The 24,798-nt window shown below is 43.4% G+C and overlaps 1 protein-coding gene across 7 annotated transcripts in view; it reads right to left on the reverse strand.

Moving 5' to 3' along the window:
* ACAN (aggrecan) overlaps window positions 1-24,798 on the reverse strand; it is an 81,993-nt gene that overhangs the window by 9,210 nt on the left and 47,985 nt on the right. For 4 of the 7 annotated variants that reach the window (XM_033167359.1, XM_033167357.1, XM_033167358.1 and 1 more), the window contains 6 exons: window positions 22,283-22,410; window positions 19,590-19,883; window positions 18,168-18,347; window positions 14,427-16,922; window positions 13,714-13,827; window positions 5,825-5,938 (listed from right to left, as the gene is read on the reverse strand). In XM_033167359.1, coding sequence (XP_033023250.1) covers window positions 5,825-5,938; window positions 13,714-13,827; window positions 14,427-16,922; window positions 18,168-18,347; window positions 19,590-19,883; window positions 22,283-22,410 — 3,326 coding nt within the window. The remainder of the gene's footprint in view (window positions 1-5,824; window positions 5,939-13,713; window positions 13,828-14,426; window positions 16,923-18,167; window positions 18,348-19,589; window positions 19,884-22,282; window positions 22,411-24,798) is intronic. The other 3 variants (XM_033167363.1, XM_033167364.1, XM_033167362.1) reach the window with 2 other exon arrangements.

Raw genomic sequence — 24,798 nt, forward strand, 5'->3', positions numbered from 1 at the left:
CTTCACCTTTACTCTAACACCGAGTAAAGTGGCAAAAATGTATACATCTAAATCAAACAAGTGTTGGAAATGTAAAGAGAAAGACGGTTCTTTTTATTGTATTTGGTGGTCTTGTAGTAAGGTTACAGCTTACTGGGAAATGATATACAATGATTTGAAAAGGATGTTAAAAATAACTTTTGTAAAAAAAAACCAGAAGCTTTTCTTTCGGGAATTATAGAGACAGAACTACCTAAATTGTAGAGAAATTTATTTATGTATGCTACCACAGCGGCAAGAATGTTACTCGCCCCAAAGTGGAAAAAAGCAGAACTTACCAGAAGAAGAAGAAGAAATCATGATAACAAACTTTTTTTTTTAATAAAAGAATGGAAACGGTTTATTGAATATTTACAGATAAATTGCAAACAGATAAAAACATTAGCAGGGTTATTGTAATAACCTGCAGTTTCATAAGAGTATATATATTTAAAGTAGATAATTAAATGAATTTGGATATGTAGAAGATATTAAAAATGAATTTAAGGAATCGCAGAAAGAGGCGGAAGGAAGTCAAACTTTCAAATGTTAAATAGATTGTAAAACTAATGAAATGTATAAATAAAAGCTATAATAATAATAATAATAATAATAATAATAATAATAATAATAATAATGAAATACTGCCTGCCCTTGTAGAGATGTATAATATTACTCATGGCATCAAACCCTACAGAATATCGCAGGGCAGTGACCTGAAAGCAAACATTTTTTGCCACTGTGGAATGCTCTTTTCTCTGCCATACATGAAGTATCATCCATCAGTTGCTTCAGGTATCTTGAAAAGATGCATCTTTTTGACTCATAAGATTGGAACCTGCTTTTACTAGATTTCTGCTTTTACCTGTACCTGCTTTTACCTGTTTTTTTTCTTCAATGCTAATTTATAGTTTTTATGTTATTTTTGTGTACCACTTAGGGATTTTCAGATATTAAGTGGCTTAGAAATGCTTTTAAATGCGTACATGCGTATATAAAATAGCTACATATGCTTTAAAAATATGTGCACACATATTTATTTATTTAACAAAATGTATGTGTCACTTCATTGTAAATGGAACCTCTAAGTGGTTTGCAGAAACAGAACAAAGCCAAAATGGCCAAAGAGCGACAATGTTAAAAATCAGGCATTCAAATAATAATAATAATAATAATAATAATAATAATAATAAATCAAAATATAATTAAACAGTTAAACTAAGCTAAAAATATAATTAAAATAGAAGATGATTACCACACATAGCAGCTTCTATGTTTCTAGGTAGGCTTGCCTGAAGTATGTTCAGTTTTGAACAAGTTATGAAAAGGTTACGGCAAATGTGCATGCCTGATGTCAACATGCAGGAAGTTCCGGAGTTTAGGTGCTGCTATACTAAAAGACTTCACAAGTGTGGAACAAGTAGCACGTGGCACCTCTAATAGTGCCAGTTCAGCAGATCAAAGGAGCCAAGTGGGTATATATGGAATAAGGCAGTGTTTTTCAACCACTGTTCCGTGGCACACTAGTGTGCCGCGAGATGTTGCCTGGTGTGCCGTGGGAAAATTACTTTATATATAGTCAATATAGGCACAGAGTTAAATTTTTTAACATTTTCTAATGGTGGTGTGCCTCGTGATTTTTTTCATGAAACAAGTGTGCCTTTGCCCAAAAAAGGTTGAAAAACACATGAATAAGGTACCGGTAATCCCCTTGATTTTATTCTGTGAGACCCCCGACTACAGGGCGGTATATAAATCCAATAAATCCAATAAATAATAAAATAAACAAACAAACTAAGTCCCAAACTGTTAAGTGCTTTATATGCAAATAGCCAAAACCTTGAACTTTGCTTAGTGACAAAATGGCAGCCCCACGCAAATCTCTGAGCAGGGTTTCACTCCTGCAAGCTACTGCCATTTCTGGCTGCATAGGCAGAACGAGCCAGTTACCCTCAGGCAGCTGATTTTGGGCGTCGTGGAAGGACAGCAAAAGGTTAGCTATTTAATTTATTATTGTTGCATTTTCACTGCCAGGCAGAGAAGAGAGGCCCTTGTGGGATTCCACCTCCCACTTCTGCTTAGGTGCCAAAATAACTTGACCAGCTTTGGGTATTATGTATCTTGACTTGGAAGGGGAGCCCATTCGCTGCTCCACCTCAGAGAAGAAAATGTCTTCTGCCCGCCGTGTAGACGCCTATGTCGCACTTTGCTGTGATGCACAGTTGTGCTCTCAGACAAGAAGAGTTATTGACTTCCCTGTCGAGGAGGCTTCCTACAGTGCTGAGCAAAATTTCAAAAGCCCATTAAAGGACACCACAGTGTGCCAAAGAGACAAGGAGAGAATGGAAGAGCCTTTTAAGGCTGCCAAAATGGAAACAGGGCAACATGGTCAGTCGCTTGTATTCCAAGAAGCTGAGCTTGAGGGAGCAGGGAAGTTTTCTGAGGTAAATTGTGAGCAGGTAAAGAAATCGCTGCAAGACTGTGTTAGGCCCTAAAATAATAATAATTGGGGCCAGATTCACACCATACGTTTAAAGCACTGAGTTCCACTTTAAACAGATAATACATATCTAGCTTTGTTATAAACGTAACTATATTTTGTGTCCCAGTAACTATATTTTGTGTTCCAGTTATATTTTGTGTTGCGTTGGATCCCTCCAATGATCAAAAGTTGGAGAATGTTCACTATGAGGAAAGCAAAAGTGTTAGGGGCTTTTTTTTTGTAGATTAGAAAAATGATGATTAAGAAAGGGGGGAATTACAAAATTATGAATTATATGCAGAACGACAGAGGACAAGATGGTTGGACAGTGTTCTGGAAGCTACCAACATGAGTCTGACCAAACTGTGGGAGGTAGTGGAAGACAGGAGTGCCTGGCATGCTCTGGTCCATGGGGTCACGAAGAGTCAGACACGACCAAACGACTAAACAACAACAACAAGCTGTGTTGGTTTGCCGTAATCAAAATAAATTAAAACGATTCTTTAAAAAGATAGTTTAACGTAATTCTTTAAAAAGGTATGTTAAGTCTGTTAGTCAGACTTACCATACCCATTAGCCAATCACCCATTCCCTCTCCCCTCCTTCTCATTATATATAAGGGTTTGATGACTTCTGTTTCAGTGTATCTGAAGAAGTGTGCATGCACACGAAAGCTCATACCTAAAACTACTCAGTTGGTCTCTAAGGTGCTACTTTTTAATTTTTAAATTCTTCTGGAAGGATTCTTTTAAGAACTTTCTTCGATCATATATCTTTTTTGAAGACTTGATTCTTTTAAGGGAGTTTTGAGGTTTATAAGGAGAGTCTTTTTAACTATCTTTTAAAGAATTGTTTTAATTTATCATGGATATTCAGCAAGGGAAGAAAGACTGTGCCAGCTAGCCATGCCCTTGTCTTGGCATGGCCCCCTCTGGCTGTGTCTCCAACATCCGTGTCTTCAGCTGAGCAGGTGAAAGGCTGCCCCCCCCAATTCATGTTTATTCCCATGCAAAGGAACTTTCATTAACAGGACTTTTGCCTGGCATGTTCTCGAACTCTCCTAATATTTCTTGTTTGCCTGGAAGGAAGATACTGAATGTGCTAACCTGAATGTACAAAGGTAACCTGAATGTACAAAGGTAACTTTTGTCCCTGGTTCCACCCACAACTTCCACACGCCCCCCCCCCAAGATTTCCCAGAAGGAAATTTGGCCCTTGGGTTAAGAAAGCATCTCCCTCCTTGTTATACACAGTCCATTTCTTTTCTGGTCCTGTTTGCCCAGGTAAACAGGCAAAACCTCTGCCTGGTTGTTCTCAGCTTGTTCTGCAAGTAACGTGGGGGGGGGGGGGAGAAAGATGTAGGGAGAATCAGATGTGAATTCATCCTGCCTGCCTATTAGTAAGAAGATGGGGTGGATGGATGGATGTTTTTACTTGAGGCTCCTAAGGGACGTTCCGTAGCCCAGCTCGAAAATAAATATTCTTTTTTGTCCCCACCAAGGAACTCATCCGTGTTGGCACATGGAGTGGTATCATGTTTTGCTTGCTGCTGGAGTATTCCCTATGAGGAAAAGCTAAAGTATGGAACTTATAAATAAACTAGGAGGGGGTAAGGAATGATCAGAATTTATACCATTATGAAAAGAGTAGAGAAAACTTGTTAGTTTTGTTTAAAGCAGCTTCCAGGCACTGGTGGAAGAAGGGGGAGGCGGGGGAGCGTACCGCCCCCGGCACCATCGGGGAGGGGGTATCATTGTGGCTGCCCCCTGGACATGCACAATGAACCCCCCCCTCAAACGCGCTGGGTGTATCATGTTTTGCTTGCTGCTGGAGTATTCCTAATGAGGAAAATATGAAGTTTGGAACTTATAAACAAACTGGGGGGGTGGTGATGGTAGGAATAACCAGAATTTATACCATTATGAAAAGAGTAGAGAGAACTGGTTGGCTGTGTTTGAGGGAGCTTCCAGGTGACCCATTTACTGGGCATTCATCCTGTCTTGTTTGCAAGGAGGCTAGACGGGGTTGCCTGTTTAATGAACATTCATTCTGATTTGTTTGTAGGGAGGTTGGATGTGGCTGCGTCAAAGCAAATATCATCCCAGGGCATTTCCCCATCCCAAAGAATCCAGTCATTTTGGGAAGTGAGTTTGTTGCACAAGACCACCCACCCAGCCAGAATTGTGCAACCAGAATTTGCTGGTATGTGATTGAATTCCATCTCAAAAGTGATGGTCTGGAAGTGCCCCCCCCAAAAAAAAAGTAATGCTGAAGGCTAGTTAGGGGGATACACAGCGGGCCATTGTGCCACATACAGTTTTGTCAACCAACAGAAGGGCACTCCCCCCCCTCACTTCCGCCCACCAGAAGTGAATCCACTCATTCATAGGAAGAAAGTGAAGGGATACATTCAGCCACACAACTAAGGGCGTTAAAATTGCAGAGGTAAGGCAACAGATTTCACCTTTTCCCCAATTGCACCTCAAATTTCAGCCTCCTTTTCTTTCTTCTACACATTTCAGTAGGGTCCAGTAGGTTTGAGTCAGACCTCCATAATCCCACCCTGTGTTTTTGGAATGATGCTGGAAGTGTGACGTAAGCTTGGACATTTAAGAATGTGACCAAGAGAAAGAATGTTGGGAACAGCCCAACGAAGGCTTCCTTTGGTTTCTAAGTGTGACCAAGAGAATACACAGGAGTCTTAAGAGTTATAAAAAGAGAAAGACAGAAACTACCTATGGAAATTCCTTGCCATACACAAGATAAATATAGGCTGGTAAGCAAAGAAACCAGCTTTCCTTGTGGCAAAAATGCACTATTCCTTCTGTTACTAACATGCAAGCTTCAGGTGCTGTTGATTATGTACGTAGCGAAAAAATGACACCAGCATGAGCTCCCAAGAGAGATCTATCAGCAGGCTTAGGGGAGACGCCAAAGTTTGCAGACATATGAGCAAACAAAAACCGGTGAAAAAACTCTAGTGGGAGGGAATCCCAGGCTAGCTCAGAGAGGTCTGAGCATCCTTAGTGGTCATGGCATGCAGATTAGATATTTGGCAGGGCAACGAGAAAACACTGAGTGGAGGTGGAGAGGCTAGAGTCCTGAACATCAGCAGCACTCCATACTGCAATGCTCTGTTGCAGTTTCTACTGGGGTTATTTATTTATTTATTACAGTTATTAAAGAGTTAGATGAGGATGGGATGGGGGGGTGTGGGGGTGTGTGTATGAGATAGAGAGAATGTCTTCCCACACCTCCCAACCCAGGAGAGAGAGAAGGGATGCTGTTAGTACGATCAGCTGAAGCCAGGTAGGCAGGGCGTACCAACGTCACAGAGGTCCCCTCCGTAGCTGGGAAGGCATAAGCATTTGAAAGTGTGGATGCCATCGATGCAGGTAGCTCCATTCAGACAGGGGCTGGAGTGGCACTCATCAAGGTCTGCAAGAAATCAAGGGCTGCCATTAGGACTCAGGCTCTGAAAGGAGGTCCATCAGCAGGAGAAAGGCTTTCCTTGCTTGTCTTGCAGGGCAGGGCAGGAAGAATGAACGAATGGTTTTGGAGAGGCAGTGGGGGAAACTCGGAAGCGGGCGCCAGCTTTCGCCTTAGAACTGTCACCGCCAAAGAAGCAGAAGATGAACGGGGAACGGGAAGGGCAGGCTAGGATGTGATAGGAGGGCTTCTCCTTTGCTTACCAGCAGGGACAACAAATCAACCATAGAGGCAAACGACTTCTTGCATTTGGGAGAAAGAAAGGCAGCTTAGTACTTTGATGGGGAGGCACTCAAGATGCATAAGATTGTGATGGGCTACCCAGGACATAGACATGCTCGTAAAAGGGGAGAAGATAAAAGAAAGTTGCATGTCATGAACCAGGCATTTTTGTGATGAGAGGACCTAAATGGGAAAGCGAACCCTTGGACAGAAGTCAGGAAACAGAGCTTCATATGTTTGCAAAGTTATTTAATTGTATTAGTGAGCCACTGGTGTTTTTCTCCTTTAGACCCACAAGTAAAAAACAGCAACCCTATAATTCCAGAGACTTTTTATTTTATATAACAAATGCTGGAAATTCAGAGGAGGACGATGTGGTTATGTAACGGTCCTAAAGGACAAGAAGAGAGGTTTCTCTGGCACCTTCATTGTACAGCAAATGTTGAAAGTGTCCCTCTTTACCCTGCCTGTTGACACTTAAGATTTGTTTTGTTAGGACCCACCATGTTTCCGTGTTTGCAAGTTGTTTTAAACTGTTTTTAATATGTTGTTTTAATTGTTGTAACCCTGGGGACCTTAAGGTGAAGGACAGGTAAATGATGATGATGATGATGATGATATTGTTATGTTCCTCAACGTGCAATGGCATGAGGCAAGATCTTAATTCACCTAGAGCAGAAAAACCCCACAATCTTAGCTTTGCCCCCCCCCCCAAGCTGGTGAACTCTATGGGTTTTTCAGGTTATTTATCAATGAAAAGAAACCCCAGTTTTTCCAAGTCTTTTTAGCACACCCTGCAAAATCAATTATTGCCATGACTTTTTGTTGTCTGCTTCATTTGGACATCTCTGCTTGTGGCTTTCTCACCCCTCTGGTCACCTAGCTATCATTCGGTAGAGCCTGAGACAATCTCCAGGTCATGGGTTTGAGCCCAGCATTGGGCAAAAGATTCTTGCTTTGCAGGGGGTTAGACTTAGGTGACCCTCATAGTCTCTTCCAGCTCTACAGTTTTATGATTCTATGAGCAGATGAAAGAGTTCTCCAGCAGAAAGGAAGCATGTCTAAACCAGGTGAGGGCGGGAGGCAAATCAGGATCTACTGGGTAAGTTGCAGTAGCTCAGCAAGGGTTGGCAACTTCCAGTGGTTTAATAAGAGTGACAAAAAAGGCCTTTCCCTCCTCTCCAAAATTTGGCTGCTGAAATCGAGAAAGTTTTGGAGCAAACAGAAGTAGACGTATGTGTGAATGGATCCATGCAACAACTCCAGTTCTGGTACTGAAAGCAAGTTCTTAGTCTCTGAGCATGTTCTCAGCAGCACCTTGTTCCTGAGCCACTTTTCTGTACTGGCCATTCATCCTGATTTGCTCGTGGTGTGTTTATACGTCTTCCCACTAGTCAGCCATTCATCCCACAACTGCAAAAAGTTTGTTTCTTTTTTCTTTTTTAACGTGGATCTGTTGCCTCAGGTCAGCAGTATGCTTCACTTTAATACGCAAGCCTAAATTTCCCAGTATGCTCTTGAGTTTCTCCCACAAAATACTGACAGCCTTGTTGTTGTTGTTGTTCAGTCGTTCAGTCGTGTCCGACTCTTCGTGACCCCATGGACCACAGCACGCCAGGCACGCCTATCCTTCACTGCCTCTCGCAGTTTGGCCAAACTCATGTTAGTAGCTTCGAGAACACTGTCCAACCATCTCATCCTCTGTCGTCCCCTTCTCCTTGTGCCCTCCATCTTTCCCAACATCAGGGTCTTTTCCAGGGAGTCTTCTCTTCTCATGAGGTGGCCAAAGTACTGGAGCCTCAACTTCAGGATCTGTCCTTCTAGTGAGCACTCAGGGCTGATTTCTTTGAGAATGGATAGGTTTGATCTTCTTGCAGTCCATGGGACTCTCAAGAGTCTCCTCCAGCACCATAATTCAAAAGCATCAATTCTTCGGCGATCAGCCTTCTTTATGGTCCAGCTCTCACTTCCGTACATTACTACTGAGAAAACCATAGCTTTAAGTATACGGACCTTTGTCGGCAAGGTGATGTCTTTGCTTTTTAAGATGCTGTCTAGGTTTGTCATTGCTTTTCTCCCAAGAAGCAGGCGTCTTCTAATTTCGTGACTGCTGTCACCATCTGCAGTGATCGTGGAACCCAAAAAAGTGAAATCTCTCACTGCCTCCTAGAGGGTGCCTTTGTCTGCTTCAAGTTGTTTCATCTTTATCCAGAGTCTTAGACACTGGTAATCACCACACAGTCGTTTCACAAGCCAAGCGATAAGAGAAGATAACCAGCCACATCCTTATTTCCAACTCTGGCCTCATCCAGACTTCCTTTTGTGCCGAATTTCTAGGCACAGGTTGGGGCTTTAAAGATCCGTATCCATGCTTTGTTTTTTGTTTTTTTTGTTTCAGTGCTTTCCCCGCGTCTACTGCTGAATCAGAGGAAACGGCAATCAGGTTTTCTGCAGATTGTCGCTTTCTCCGATTCAGTGGTGAAACGCAGGTTTTCCTGGGGAAAGCTCTGAGACCAAAGCAAACAAACAAATGCTCAGACATGAAAGGTGTAAAGCACAGATCTCTTCCTGGAAATCGCGGCACGAAAGGAAGCGTGGATGAGTCATTTGACACAGAACTAAAGAAACAGCACAGGAAATTAACAGCATTAAAAAGGCCTGTACATTATAGAAAACCCATCTAAACTTGAATCAAAAATTTCTCTGCACCCCACATCCACATCTCCTTTCTCACTTGTATCTGCTAACCAAAAAAAAAAAAAAAAAGGCTTTTGCACAAGTAACTTATGGAGGTTTTCTCCCCCTTTCTTTGACAGTGAACAGGCAGTCATCCCATTTCTCCTCCCATCTGAAGAAAACTTCCCCATGGGATTCTGAAGTATGCATAGACTGGCTGTCAGAGAATTAGGGCTCCATCTGATGAACTATTTATTGATTTGCTTGTGCAAAGGTTACACAGAGGTGAGATTATACCCAGTCTTCATTTAGTTTGGTTTGTTAGCAGGAAGTTTCTGTGATCTTAGAAAAACATAGGAATTGGGGGGGGGAGGAATGATTCAGTTCACATTTAAAGGCAAATCTACCTAACTCGTACTGTCCAAAACAATATGAGAATTGAGACACAGTGATCTTTGAAGATTGCACTTCTCCGAATTTTGCCATGCAGTTCTCCAGCCAAGTAATGTGTACAAAAATGCATGTGGTCACGTAAAGCGTGCACAAAAATCCGCATATGAGTGAAAAGTAACATTAAAAATGTACAGCATTAGGGGGAATATAAATATTAGGAAATGTGTACATCAGACAAAATTTGCATACAAAAATTTGTATATTAGGGTAAATTTGCGGCAAAGTGGTGATGAATTTTCATGAGAACCTCCCACCCCTTAAAATTGCAAACTGATTTGGAAATGTGGAGAACTTAAGATTGGAAAAAATGAAGATACCGAGAGAATATGTAACTGTCAGAGAATGAGGCTCTATAGCACTTTCCTGAGAAATGTTATTTTGCCACTTCTTCTCTTACACAGAAAAACTCATCAAGGTATAGTGATGTACAGTGCTTACCAGCAGAGAACAGGTTAGCACTGGGAGTCAGCACGGTTTAGTATTTGCTGTGCTCCACACCCCAGAAGGGTGTGACTGCTGCGAATTCCCTGAACCTGCTTCTTCTCCTCTTCACCACTGTCTCATGCTTGCTTTATCTCTTCCTCTGGCCCAGAAGATGTAAGCAAGGGGATGGCAACAGTGGTGAGATGAAGGAGCAGCAGCAGCTGCTGCTGCTGTCTCGGCCTACCTGCTTCCTGGCTTTTTACCTGGCAAGAGAGCAGGTGATGGCAAAGGAAAGGAGGAGCAACAGTAGATGGCGCTGTAAGAACATAAGAAGAGGTTTTCCTGGATAAGACCAAAGGCCCATCTAGTTGGACATCCTCTTCTCACGGCGGCCAAATGGGTGCCTACAGGGAGCCCACAAGCAGGACCTAAGTACAATAATACTCTTCCTCACTTGTGATTCTCAGCAACTAGTGTTCAGAGGCATATCACCCCAGACCTTGGAGGTGTAGCAAAAGGTAAAAGGTAAAGGTAAAGGACCCCTGGACAGTTAAGTCCAGTCAAAGGCGACTATGGGGTTCTGGTGCTCACCTCGCTTTCAGGCTGAGGGAGCCGGATCATGTGGCCAATATGACTAAACCGCTTCTGGCTCAACGGGACACCGTGATGGAAGCCAGAGTGCATGGAAACAGTGGGAGCTTGGGGGCAAGGGACATGGAATTAAGATATCTACAAGAAGCAGAAGTATGGTACGGAGAAGCGGAGGAGCCCAGGAAGGATGTGATGTGTACCCTGAAGCTCGATGCAAGGTCTGTTGTGAATGCTGCCTGGATCTGTGGACATTTGGGACAAGAAGACAACTGGAGGATTGGTTCTGGCGAAAGACAGAGAAAGACAATGGACAGAGGGGGGGTGGGATGAACTATTAAATGTAAAACCCAAATGGTCTGTTATGGTATCTGAAATCGGAGAGTGAAGTTTGTTGATTATAAGTTTATTTTGAATAAGCAAGGAGATATTGGATTTTAAGTTAAAAGCAGCATGATAAAGGACAGAAGAATTAAGTTTAGTTTTTATAAGAATATTCTGTTAAGATTTATGTTATAATAGGACGATCAAGAGAATTGTGCTATCTTTAATTGAAGTTAAAAAATTTTTATAGAGAAAAGTTGTTAAGAAAGTAAAATATGGATTTAAAACCGAAGGTGAAAAGGCGGGGGAAGTCAAACGTCAAGATTCAGAAATAGAAATTTTTTTTGTAAGGTATACAAACAAGAAGAAGAATCCTGGCATTATGTGTATTTGTATTTGTTTTGTATTTGTAGGTGTGGGTCTGGGTATGTGTTGTATTAGGAAAATGTTAATAAATTCTTCATAAAAAAAAAAGGAAACAGTTTTTACCTTCTCACCACAGCGGCACCTATTTATCTACTTGCACTGGTGTGCTTTTGAACTGCTAGGTTGGCAGAAGGTGGGACCGAACAACGGGAGCTCACTCCGTCACGGGGATTCAAACCGCCAACCTTCTGATCGGCAAGCCCAAGAGACTCAGTGGTTTAGACTACAGGGCCACCCACGTCCCTATGTAGCAAATAGCCATGATAATGGAAACGACTCAAAGCAACTTACAGACACAACAGAAATACTGAAACCAATTCCAACAAACACAATCAATAAAAGAAACAAAAGAACCCTGCAGCTATACAAAGATCTTACAGATCCTGCCGCACTGAAAGAGGCTGCAAATACTTGAAAACCCTTCAGATTAAAGGCCAAAAGCCTCTGTAAAAAGGCAAAATTTTGCCAGGTGTTTAGAAATATATAAAAGATGCCAGGAGAGCCTCCCTGAGGACAGTGTTTCTACAAGCGGGAAGCCACCGCTGAAAAGGCCTGTTTTTGTGTTGCCACACTTTGGATCTCCTGTGGCGGGGGCAGATGAAGAAGGGCCTCAGATGATGACTGCAGCATCTGGGTTGTTCCACATGGAGAGAGGTATTGCATCTTGGTGGTAAGCATTGATGGCCTTATCCTCCATGAATTTATCTCATCCCCTTTCAAAGCCAGCTAAGTTGAGGCCATTGATCCATCTCATGGTAGCAAATTGCATAGTTTAAATATTCACTGTGTGAAGAAGTACCTCCTTAGGAGACCACATGCAGACCATACATTCAAAGCACTATGATCAGGGTGGATCTACTATAAAACAAAAGAAGATTAAGCTTCAGGGCCCCTAAACCCAGAGGGGCCCCAGAAACGACTTTAGTCCATGCTGCTTAAATTTTTTGGGGGGGGAGGGGCTAGTGCATCCAATTTGAGTCACGCAATTCAAATTGATTAATTTTTTGCTGTATATATTTGAACAATCCCAAAGTTTGAGCGTCAGTAGCACAGATGTTCTACAGGTGGTGTGTTGCAGGAATTCGAAAACTAAAGGAATAGGAATTTTTTTTATTCACACCAGTGACTTTGACATGTGAGATAATTTTGACATGTACAGCGATTTTAATCAAAATCTGAGATGTAGTAGTTGTTGTTTTTTAAAGTGGTGATCTGTTGTGGAACAGCCCCATTGAAAAAGATAGAAGTGGTTATTCAGACCTTGTTGCTGGTTGTGAAGCCCCCCCCCCATAACAGTTCAAGCTTCAGGGCCCCAAAATTGTAGGTCCATCACTGACTATGATGCCACTTTAAGCAGCCATGGGTTCTTCTATGGCAGGGTTTCCCAAACTTGGGTCTCCAACTGTTTTTGGAGTACAATTTCATCATCCTTGACCACTGATCCTGCTAGCTAGGGGTGATGGGAGTTGTAGTCCAAAAACAGCTGGAGACCCAAGATGGATGGAGATGATAGATAGATATAGGTAGGTAGGTAGGCAGGTAGATGATAGATAGATAGATGATAGATAGATAGAAATATACCCCCTCCCTCTTCCTCTCTCCTTTGTAGACAATGTTCAAGACTACCAATGGTTTGGATTTAGAGACAGTGGGTGAGGATGACTGGTCTGATGGACACTCCCTTGTGAGTTACATTCCAGAAGGACATGGTTTTCAGTGAATAGCCCTGGACTGCTGGGAAACATTTCAGAATAAGACCTTCCTTCCTCAGAAGGAAATATTCTTCTTTCTTTCTTTTTCAACCCCTCGTGTATTGGGTGTAAAGGGCTACTACTGTTTAGGGTTACCATATGTCTGGAATTTCCTGAAAATAGCAGGAACATGGCAGTCAGAAACAGTGTCCGGGCAGAAACCGCTGACATGTTTGGGAAAATCCGGACGTATGACAACCCCCCCCCCCCAAAAAAGCTCAACCACTTTGCTCAAAAAAGCTCAGCAACTTTTTTTGCCTGGATTCTCACTTTTTGAAATATGGTAACCCTACTACTGTTAGTATGCAGGACAAGAGCCAGAGCCAGAGACCACATTCAGACCATACATTTAAAACACAGTGACACCACTTTAAGCAGTGGTGCTGTTCGCAAAGGCGTGTGTGTTCCATCTTGGGCTGAGTGAGACCAGCCCCACTTGCCCTGCAGCTAGAACTATGAATGAAGCCTCCTTCCTGGGGTTGTAATGCTTCACTGGGTGAGAAACTCTCTTCCCAGTGCGGTTATGTATATCAGTTGTTGCGGGGCTGATGCTTGACAGCCATTTCCGATACATTAATCTTGGATTATTATCCGTTTGCATTGAGCTGCATTCGTTGTTTATTGAATTGCGGATCAGTAGAGCAGATCTGTAGTTCCATGTGTGCTTGAACAAAGAAATGTAACAATAGTGCATTGTGGGTAGCCTATCTGTTCTTCTGTTTCTTGGTTCTGCCTCCGTGCTCAGAACCTGGGCTATTTGCTCAACGTGCCCAACAAGCAACACAGTTTTGCAATAACATTTTCATGGTGGGGTGCATATTTCCACCTCAACCTCCATATTAAGAAGAAGCTAGGACTTACCTATGTCACAGCGATCACCCATATACCCAGGTGGGCACACACAAGTGATGCTCCCATCTTGTTCTTGGCAGGTTCCAGCACCACATGGTTTCTCTTCACATGTCTTGGGCATAACTGCAACCATGAAAGGAGATAAGCATTAATGATCCCTTCCTGTGGTGGCTGGTGCCCTTTGGAACTGGTAGGGTGGAAGACAGGGAGGCCAACAGTAGGTGGCAGTAGAACCAATGACAGGCGAAGCCAACTAGTTCTAGTTTTGTCTACATCCTCTTTCCTGTTGACAAAAGTAACATTGATTTCTTTACATTTGCCTTCAGTCATACTCTCACCTCCCCCCCAAAAAATTCCCAGAAAGACTATGTGGTCCTCAGTTTGAAATGGGTTCCTGAACACTGGTTTAGATGAACAGGAATGAGGTTCTATTGATGAAAGGCAGTATGATAAAGGATGGTCTAGGAGAGACTCAGGACTCAGCTATACAGCTGCAAATAAAACATTTGAAGTGTGTTTTAAGTGCAATATACAATGTGCCACTAGATGGCGATGGTGAGCCTTATGGAAAATCAATGTATTTTAAAAAACACTTAAAAAAAGCATTTTCATAATTTTTTAAAAATATGTGTGTAGATTCCACCTCAGGGAGTGTGAGCATTCTGGAGATTCAGAAACCAAGGCTGGCTATTGGGGGTTCCACTGTATATTTTTAACTGTACCTTGTGTAGTAGATTCTGTCTCACCTGTAACCTCTGGTGAAACTTCAGGCAGGACATCAGTGGTAGTCAGAGGTGTTGGTGGAATCTCTGGAAAAGCTATATCTTCTGTTTCTGAACCTGGTATTTTGTGTGTATAGGCCTCTGTTTCAACCTGGCCTTCTTCTAGATGTTTGGAGTATGCAGTTAATTCAGCATCTGGTTCACTGGTTCCTGGTAGACTATCTGGCAGCAGAGCTTTCTCTGGAATGTCAGAGGCAGGGTCAGGGGGTGGCCCAGAACTATCCCCATGAATCTGGCTTCTTTCTTCATGTGCCTCAGAGGGCAATCCGCTGAAATAAGGTACTCCAGATGTTTCTGTATGGCTTTCAGGCAATGCTGATGTTTCATAAAGAGTTGGCATTTCAGGGTGGCTGTCTGGTAATGCTGATGCTTCACCACTTGTTTCATGAATGGTGGAAGTTTCTACACCAGCTTCATGAAAATTGGATATCTCACCACTGGTTTCATGAACAGTTGAGGATTCTACACCAGCTTCATGAAACGTGGATATCTCACCACTGATTTCATGAACAGTTGAGGATTCTACACCAGCTTCATGAAATGTGGATATCTCACCACTGGTTTCATGAGCAGTTGAGGATTCTACACCAGATTCATGAAACGTGGATATCTCACCACTGGTTTCATGAACAGTTGAGGATTCTACACCAGCTTCATGAAATGTGGATATCTCACCACTGGTTTCATGAAAAGTAGATGTTTCTACACCGGCTTCATGAAATGTGGATGTTTCACCACTAATATCATGATATTCAGGTGGGCTTATGGTACTTTCATGATATGCAGAAGTCTCTTCACCAGTCGTGGAGGTTTCCCCACTTGATTCAGAAAAATGGGGATGCGTGGCCTCTGTTCCACCAGCCATTTCCTGTGAAACTGCAGGGCTTGTCACAGCTTCTATAAGATCAGAAGTTACTAAGGTGATTTCTGGGATTCCAGAGGCATCACCACTAGTACCAGCTACAGTTGAAGACTCTCCACTTAGGTCAGTGACACCAGCAATTTCTCCACTAAAATAAGAAACACCCGATGATGTTCCACTGATGTCAGTTGTTCCTGATGGATAACCGCTAACAGTTGTGACATCGTATGGTTCTCCAGATGCCTCCCTATCTCCTGAAGGAAACCCACTGATTTCTAATACCCCAGATGTCCCTTCTCCAAATTCCTGGGCAACTGATGGCTGTGTTACAACTTCCACCAAAGTTGTATCCACAAGGGAGACCGTGGGAAACCCAGACGTGAGCCCACTGTAATCGTAAATTCCAGATGACAAGCCACTGGTGAGACCAACACCAGAACTTTCCCCACTAATGTCTGTTAGTCCACTTGGAAGTCCACTAATTTCATGAGATCCTGAAGTCCACCCACTGAAGTCTATTTGGCCAGAAGGCTGACCACTCACATCTAACATTCCAGACACTGTGCCTGATAGACCTTCATCTCCTGAAGACAACCCACTCATTTCTATAAATCCTTTGCCTTCTTCTTCTTTAGCTGAAGGAGTTGTCACTTCAAACAAATTGGCATCTATGAAGGTAACCCCTGAAGGCTCGCCACTTCCATCAGTACCAGAAGCTTGACCACTTAAGTCCACAAAGCCACTTATATCAGGTATCCCAAAATGTTCCCCACTGAAGTCAATTCCTGAGGACAACCCACTAATATCTGGTAGGCCAGATGGTTGTCCGCTAGCGTCAAGTCCGGATGGTAATCCACTGAAATCAGGTATCCTAGGCAGCTCCCCACTGATATCAAGTCCTGAGGAAAACCCACTGATGTCAGGTATTCCACTGACATCAAATCCTGAGGGTAACCCACTGGTTATGCCACTCATGTCCCATCCAGGAGAGGGCAACCCTGACAAGTCTCCATCTCCACTGACCCCAATTGTTCCTTTCCCTTCAACTTCCTTGTCCGTTGCTGTGGTGACAACTTCCACCAATGTGGCATTGACAAGGGACACGGTAGGAAATCCAGATGGGAGACCACTGTAATCATACTCTCCAGATGGTAAGCCACTGAAAAGGTCCACACCAGAACCATCTCCACTGAATCCAGAAGGCAACCCACTGATTTCTGGAACCCCCTTGCCTTCTTGAAGTCCAGGTACTTGCTCTTGGATTCCTGAGCCAATCCCTGATGTCAGTTCTTCATCTCCAGAAGGTAAAATGCTGACTTCAATAACACCGGAAGACAGGCCACTTATGTCTCCTGATGGTAGGCCACTCTCACCAGAAGGGAGTCCGCTGAAATCTGTGGCTCCGGAAGGAAACCCGCTTTCTCCAAATCCAGAGGGTTCTCCACTAGGTTCATACATTCCACTTGTATCTGGAGCTCCAGATGTCCACCCAGAAGCAGATGTTTGTGTGATTGGAGCTTCTGCACTTGTTTCACCAGGTATGGCATCAATAGGAGCAACGGCTGATGGAATCACTTAAAAAAAGAAGTGTGTGGGAGAGAGAGAGAGAGAGAGTGAACATTAAACAAATCTTCTTCAAGGACACTATGACATTTTCTCACATGATATAAAGAGAAACATCAGCTTGAACTCTGTTCAATATCAATTGTCCATTATCATCTCTAACAAGCTATGGCAGCCCAGGAACTCAAGCAGAAGGTCTCACCGACTGCCTGCTACTGGATCCTTTTCACTGCAGATACCTCCTTTTCCACTGTTGACTATGGGCTGGCCATCGGCAGATTAGATTACAGGCAGCCCCCCCCCCATTTATGTGGGGGTCATGTTCCGAGGCACTGCACGCATCTGTGAAATCACATGTATTTGAAACACCACTGGAAAAAGCCTGCAACTGCCCCATTCCATCCCTTTTTGTAACATTTTTGTGACATTTTCAGCTCACTTATGGGTTCGGAGCAATTCATGTATGCATGGTCATGCACATATTGAACATGTGTAAATGGGGGAGTTGGCTGTACTCTATATGGGGTTGCCCTTGAGACTGACCTGGAAGCTGCAGCTAGTGCAAAAGGGAGAGACTCGGCTGTTCATTAGGGCAGAATATCACCATATTGCTGTGGAAAGAACTGCATTAGCTGCCATTTAGCCACTGGGCAAACTTCTAGGTGCTGGTACTGCCGTACAAAGCCTCATGCAGCCTGCGATCAGGATACCCAGAATACCTAAAAGACCGTCTCATCCCCTACATGCCACACCTATTGCTGTATTCTGCAGGAAAAGGCATCCTGTCAGCAGGTCTGTTCTGTACGATGTCAGAATTGGGCCTTTAAGTGTGGCTACGCTTTGGAGATCCCCCCCTATTATATGTCAGGCAGGCACCTTCTCTAAATCTGCCATCCCGTGAATTAAGTTCTTTGGATCTAGTCTTGTTCTCTGGGGCATCAGGGAAGAAATCTTTGCCCTGTTCTGTGTCACGTTCCTCTGGGTATTTGAACAGCCCTATCATGTCTCCTCAATTTTGTCTTCTCCCCTGCTTCCTTCAACCATTCTTCATAGGACTTGTTTTCCAGATGTTGTTGACTCCAACCCCTGCCAGTCTGAGTCAGTATGGCTAATAGGCCAACAACATCTGGAGTGGAGACCATAAATTCCCCACCCTTGGTCTACATGCATCATTATGCCCATCACACATAGGAAGCACACGGTTGGAGCCACCTCTGAATAGGGCTGCAAAGTTATAACCATGGAGCCCAACATACCAGACAACAATGATATGTTTGTTGGAAATACTTCTGTTCCCCACTCGGTCTGATTTTCAGAATCAGTGGCAAACTCCATTTCCACAGTTGTTTCCTCCCCAGAAGGGACTTCCTCGACCCCAGGAACTAGTTGGGCTGCAATGAGCTCTTCCTCTATGCCCTCATACTGAGATGGTTGAGCTGAAAGACAAAAAACATCACAGTGAATAATCCAAGAGTGTACTGTCTGTCTCAGGTGTCTTATGTCCTCCCTGTTTAGTGTGGGGAGAATTTTTGGAATACCCTCAATTCTGAATGAATAATTCTCTACTCAATGTACCGGTAATTCTCATTAGTCTATCATGACCCCCATATTTCATTTCCTCAGCTAAAAGTCTTACATTGTTTGTTGTTGTTCTTGATGTTGTTATTTATTTTTATTATTTTTATTCCATCCTTAGCCCAGACACTGAGGTCCAGCTCTGAGGGCCTTCTGGCGGTTCCCTCACTGCAAGAAGCGAGGTTACAGGGAACCCGACAGAGGGTCTTCTTGGCAGTGGCACCCTCCCTGTGGAACGCCTTCCCATCAGATGTCAAGGAGATATGTAACTATACAACCTTTAGAAGACATCTGAAGGCAACCCTGTATAGGGAAGTTCTTAATGTCTGGTGTTTTATTATGCTTCTGGATATGCTGGAAGCCACCCAGAGTGGCTGGAGCGACCCAGTCATATGGGCAGGGTACAAATAATAAAACTATTAACAAGATCAATACCAATACCAATATCACTATCAATATTAATATCCTGCCTTTTCCCCAGGCTTGGACTCAAAGTGGCTTACAGTCTCACCATTTTAAAACAATTCACATCATTCTTCTCTTATGGAAGAAGAGTTTGGATTTGATATCCCGCTTTTCACTACCCGAAGGAGTCTCAAAGCGGCTAACCTTCTCCTTTCCCTTCCTCCCCCACAACAAACACTCTGTGAGGTGAGTGGGGCTGAGAGACTTCAAAGAAGTGTGACTAGCCCAAGGTCACCCAGCAGCTGCATGTGGAGGAGCGGAGACACGAACCCGGTTCCCCAGATTACGAGTCTACCACTCTTAAGCACTACACCACACTGGCTCTCTAGCGGGAGCTCATCCTGTTGCGGGGATTCGAACCACTGACCTTCTGATTGGCAAGCCCTAGGCTCTGTGGTTTAACCCACAGCGCCACTTGCGTCCCTTCCCAGTGGAATACATTATGTGGTATTATTCTGGCCCTGTAGTGCTTGAAAAACTTTCTGTGATGAGTCACAGAGACACGAGGACATCATAAGAAGAGCCTGCTAGCTCAAAGCCCATCTGGCCGAGTATCCTGATTTCACAGAGCCCAGCCAGATGCCCGTGGGAAGCCTGTGAGCATGACCTGATCGCAACAGCACTCTCCCAGACAGTACCTCTGAAACAAAAAGCATGGTGCTTTGACTGAGGATCAGGGAATCCCGTCTGATTGGGGTACAGGTAGGTGGTCCTCACACCAGGCTTCTCCCCACCACACGCAGGACGTGGGTGAACAATGGGATATCGAAGGCTGCCATCAGCCAGCCAGCCAGCCCGGCAGTTATCCAGACCCAGCTTCCAGGCTGCATAGAGTTGACCAGTTGAAGCCAGTGTGGCATTCTGGCTCTGACAGTATTCTTGAGCTTCCTGTAAGGTGAACTGGTCTGGTTGTGTTGCGAAGAAGACCTCACCTAGGGATAAAATAGTAAGTGTGAGTTTTGGCTAGATATATTGGAGAGGTCCTATGGAAATGGAAATGGTGGTGGGTGGGTGGGTGGGTGGGTGGAAAGGCTGACATTCCCTTATTTGTGCCATGTGTGGAACATAAATTAATCCAGCAAATATGATTGCTGTTCACCTTTGCTTTCAGTCCGCAAATGGTACTGGATTGATTACATTCTTCTATATTTGCATTGCGTTTCCTCTGCACTGAAATACGTGGGGTGGATTAATGTAATGAGAACATAATTTATGTAATTAAATATGCAAATTACGTAAGTGATGAAATTTCACCATGGGGGACAGTGAGATTACTAATGCGGGTCCCACCTGCACTACACATTTAAAGCATCGTCACCCCAATTTAAACAGTCATGGCTTCCTCCAAAAATCCAAAAATGGGAAATATAGGCAAAGGTACTGAGAATTCTTAGGAGACCCCTATTCCCCTCAGAAAGGTTCCCCAGGAAGAGAGTTTGATTGTTAAAAATTGCTGTTTTTTTTAATCGTTTTTATTTGACCTTACAAATATAAATTTATAACAAAACCAAATACATATCCATATAGGGAGATTTCTCTGAATCTCAAGACTTCCCCCATCCCCTCCATGGGTCCTATTGTCAACATTTTCAACTGCATATCATTTCATAGACTATATTTTGTATCTATCCATATTGCCCATAGTATTTGTTACACTGCAAGTTAGATTCAAATCCTGCTAATGTTTTCATCTGCTTACAGTGGTCTCCTAAGTAAATTATAATTTTTTTCTCATTCTTTCTTGAAGTTTTTGTCTTCTTGATCCCCGAGCTTTCCGGTCAGTTTTGCCATTTCGGCATAGTCTAACAGCTTGGCAAACCAAGCTGATCATTAAAAATGGTTAAACCACTTGATGGAAGATGGACTGCCATGGCATGTGACTTATACAGGGCAGACAGAAACAACGCCCCTCGTTTTGACTCAGATTTGTTTCCCATGAATATAAGAAAAAAATAAGAGCCCTGCTGGATCAGGCCAATGGGCCAGCCGCCTGTTCTCACAGCAGCCATCCAGATGCCTGTGGAAAACCCAGAAGCAGGACACGAGCACAAGACCACTCTCCTCTCCTGCAGTTTCTGGAAACTTGTATTCAGCCCTTTACTATAGAAGCAGAAATAGCCATCATGGCTAGCAGCCATCAATAGTCCCCTCCTCCATGAATTGGTCTAATTCCTTCCAAAGCCATCTAGGTTGGTGGCCTCCTGTAGCAGTGAGTTCCATAGTCATGCTGCATGAAAAAGATGCTTTCTTTTGCTTGCCCCGAATCTTTCAGCATTCATTTTCATTGGATGTTTATGAGTGCCATGGGAGAGGGATGAAAACGTTTCTCTCTAACCACTTTCTCCATGCCAGGTGTGATTTTATGAACTTCTACAGTGCCACCTCTTACTTGCCTTTTCGCTAAACTAAAAAGTCCCAGGCGCTGTAGCCTTTCTTCATAGTGGGCGCGTCGTCTCCTTGATCAGTTTGGTTGCCCGTTTCTAAACCTTTTCCAACTCTACAATATCCTTTCTTGAGGTGAGGCGACCAGAATATTAACATGTCTGGCAAGGCCGGATTTAGGTTTGATGAGGCCCTAAGCTACTGAAGGTAATGGGGCCCTTTATATGTCCAGCTGTCCTTTGTCAACAACAAATTGTCACTTTTTTGTGTTGAATAATTATAATATTTATATATAGTATTGTAGTAGCAAGTGGGGGTAATAGGGAACTGTACGTACTAGTAAATAATAACATAGGCGTACTAAATAATAAAGACGAATATTTTTCTACAGTAGTTTTATAATGGGATCAAAATAAATAAATTAAGTATTACATGAAATCAATCAGTAGGCATAAGACTCATACCCTTAGTCTATGCTGCCTGATCACCAGTCTACAAGCACTCTTTAATATTAGATAACAGGTACAACAGCTTGACCTACATTCAACTGTGCAGCACTGCAGTCTGCAGCTGCATGCTACATGTTGCCATGTAACCAGTACATGCAGAATGCAGGCACCCTATATATAGAAATGAGCAAAGCAGTGATATTTTAAGGAGCAGGCTAGCAGGCAGGGCCCATGACTTACATCGTAGGAGCCTACACAACACAAAACACTGTTGCTGTATGTAGGTTTAATTTTATTTGTTTTTTATCTTATATTTTGGAAATATACACACAGAGGTTTTTTTCCTTTAATTTTTTTTGGGGCCCCCCCAAGAGAGTGGGGCCCTAAATTATAGCTTGTTTAGCTTATATGTAAATCTGGCACTGCGTCTGGCGCATGAATACATTCAAATGCACTTTACTCCCTTACCTCCAACGCAGGAATTATGGAAGAAAACTTACCATTCAGTCTCTCAATATAGCAGTAGACATCAAACATCTCAGATGCTGGGCGCATGCCATATGTACGTACCCCTGGGATGTCATCTTTGTCTCCTTCACATTTGCTCCGTGGAACCACAATAGGGTACCTGGCCATTAAGGACATTTGTTAATTTTTTTACCCAAGATCTCACCTATCTATTTAGAAGAAGTAGGAACCCCTTGATCAAAGAGCTCTCTGCATGGTGTGCAAAATAAAGCTGTAAATAAAACACAGCTAAGATCCACAAACCAATTAAAAACAAATGTGCATGAAACCTCCACCGCTAAAGGCAAATATAAACGCAATAAAACTTTTGAAACAAATATAGGGTAACTAATTATATTTCTAGCTATGCTTGGCAAAACAAAACAAAAAAGTTTTCAGCAGGTGTCTAAAACAGGGCAGCCCAACTTTTCATACAAAGCGGGGTGCAAGAATACTTTGGAGACAGCCTTGGCATGTGTGGGGCAGACCGAGCCAAAAATTTGGCATCCCCCCAGCCTCCACACTGCCTTCCCAAAGTGTGGCCTGAGGCTCTGGCAGGGTCCTAGAGCCCTCCTTCCTCCTTCCCAGGGCTGGGAAAGTGCAAATCAGACTTTGGGAAGGAGATAGGAGGACTTTGGACTCTGCCAGCGCCCTCACACCTCCTTCCCAAAAACCAACTCCTTGATTACCCAACTTTGGGAAGGCAGTGCAAGGGCTGGAGGGTGTCAAATGTTGCTGAGGGCTGCAAAAAAAGGCCTTGAGGGCTGGACGTGCCTAAAAACTTTCACCAAAGGCATCTGCTTAGTTGTCAATAGGCAAGGAGCTCCGAAGTACAGGTGCCGCCACGCTAAAGAAATGTCTCCTCACAATGCAGAATGGATGCGGCAATTGCACAGGCATGACTGTAAGATCAATTAGCTTGGCCACATGAGAAACATCACCTTCTCAGTAGTGGCCATAGGAAGTTGATTCATAACAAGGCAGACCATGTTGCTCATTGTTTTCCATAGTGCCTGGCAGTGGCTCTCCAGGGTTTCAGGCAGGAGATATTCCTTGCCCAACCTGGAGATGCCGGGGATTGAACCTGGGCCCTTCTCCACGCAAAGCAGATGCTCTCCCACTGAACCACAGCCTTTCCCCAATGTAGATCAATACGTTGATGGCAGAGGTAGTAGCAATAGCAGAAATGAGATCACCAGCAATGCCACTCAGTTAAATGAACATTCATTTATTAATTGTATGTATTTTAGTTGCATTAAATGCTTAAATCTGCGTCCGCCCTGTGGAACGCCCTCCCATCAAATGTGAAGGAAATAAACAACTACCTGACTTTTAGAAAACACCTGAAGGCAGCCCTGTTTAGGGAAGTTTTTAATGTTTGATGTTTTACCTTGTTTTAAATATTCTGTTGGGAGCCGCCCAAAGTGGCTGGGGAGATGGATGGGGTATAAGTAATAAATTATTATTATTATTATTATTATTATTATTATTATTATTATTATTATTATTATTATTATTACATATGAGAAGAAACGATAGTTCTAAGGAAAATAGAATTATTATTTTTTAGGAGATGCATGCCTGTGGCACAGCAAACATCATCTTACAAGATCCATTCCAGTCTTAGAAGAATCATCTGGTCAAATACTGACACTGGGACTGGCAGCTGCATGCAATTTGCCCTGGGATTTGCAAAATCTTAGCCACTTATTTCACACCGGCTCTCTATAAGCAGCAGTTATAGTACTTAGGGCAGAGCAAAGGAGCTTGCTATCAGGCGGGATTCTGAGCTGCCCCCTGCCTTGTGCCATGTTGACAGGTGGGCGGAGCCACCACACAGTCCATCACCTGTTGTCATCATGATGGCAGGGGACCCAACTTCAATGCTGATGGGCTTGCTCTAGGTGTCAGTCAACTGATCAGCACTTACAGCAAGCCTCACTTTTGCATGATTTGAAAATGTTGGAAATGTGTCTTCAATGCTGGGGGAAACATGGCAATGAGGAACATTTTCAGACTACACAGCACTTCCTCTTTCTGGTCTGCTCTGTCACACTGTGGGCAGCTTCTCTTGTTGCAATTCAAAGAATTTTGAACACCCCTGTGAGCTGACAAATGCAGCAAAGACATCTTGTTGGCGGAGGGTGGTGGTGGTGGAGTTCAGCACATGCCACTAGTTCTCTGAGACAGACACAGAATTGCATAATTGCTTCCAAAGCTCCACGGGACATTTCTCTAAAAAGTCTCTCCCTAGGAGTCTAGTGAATCCATCATTCAGGAATCATTCCCTAGTATGATTGCACCGAGTTCTCAGGGAGGCAGTAAACCTATACATTGGTTGCAAAACTTCAGCCATCAGATGAGGACTCACAAGACTGGAATACCCCCTTAAAATAAATCCCTCTACCGAGAAAATTAGCATGTCAGCCTGGCATGTCATGCCCCCTGACATCTAATTTTCCATGTGGATGGAAGTTTCTGTATGGAGGAGCATTAAAACACGACAGCT

This window comes from Lacerta agilis, chromosome 13 (genome assembly GCF_009819535.1).
Source record: "Lacerta agilis isolate rLacAgi1 chromosome 13, rLacAgi1.pri, whole genome shotgun sequence".
Classification (NCBI taxonomy): domain Eukaryota; kingdom Metazoa; phylum Chordata; class Lepidosauria; order Squamata; family Lacertidae; genus Lacerta; species Lacerta agilis.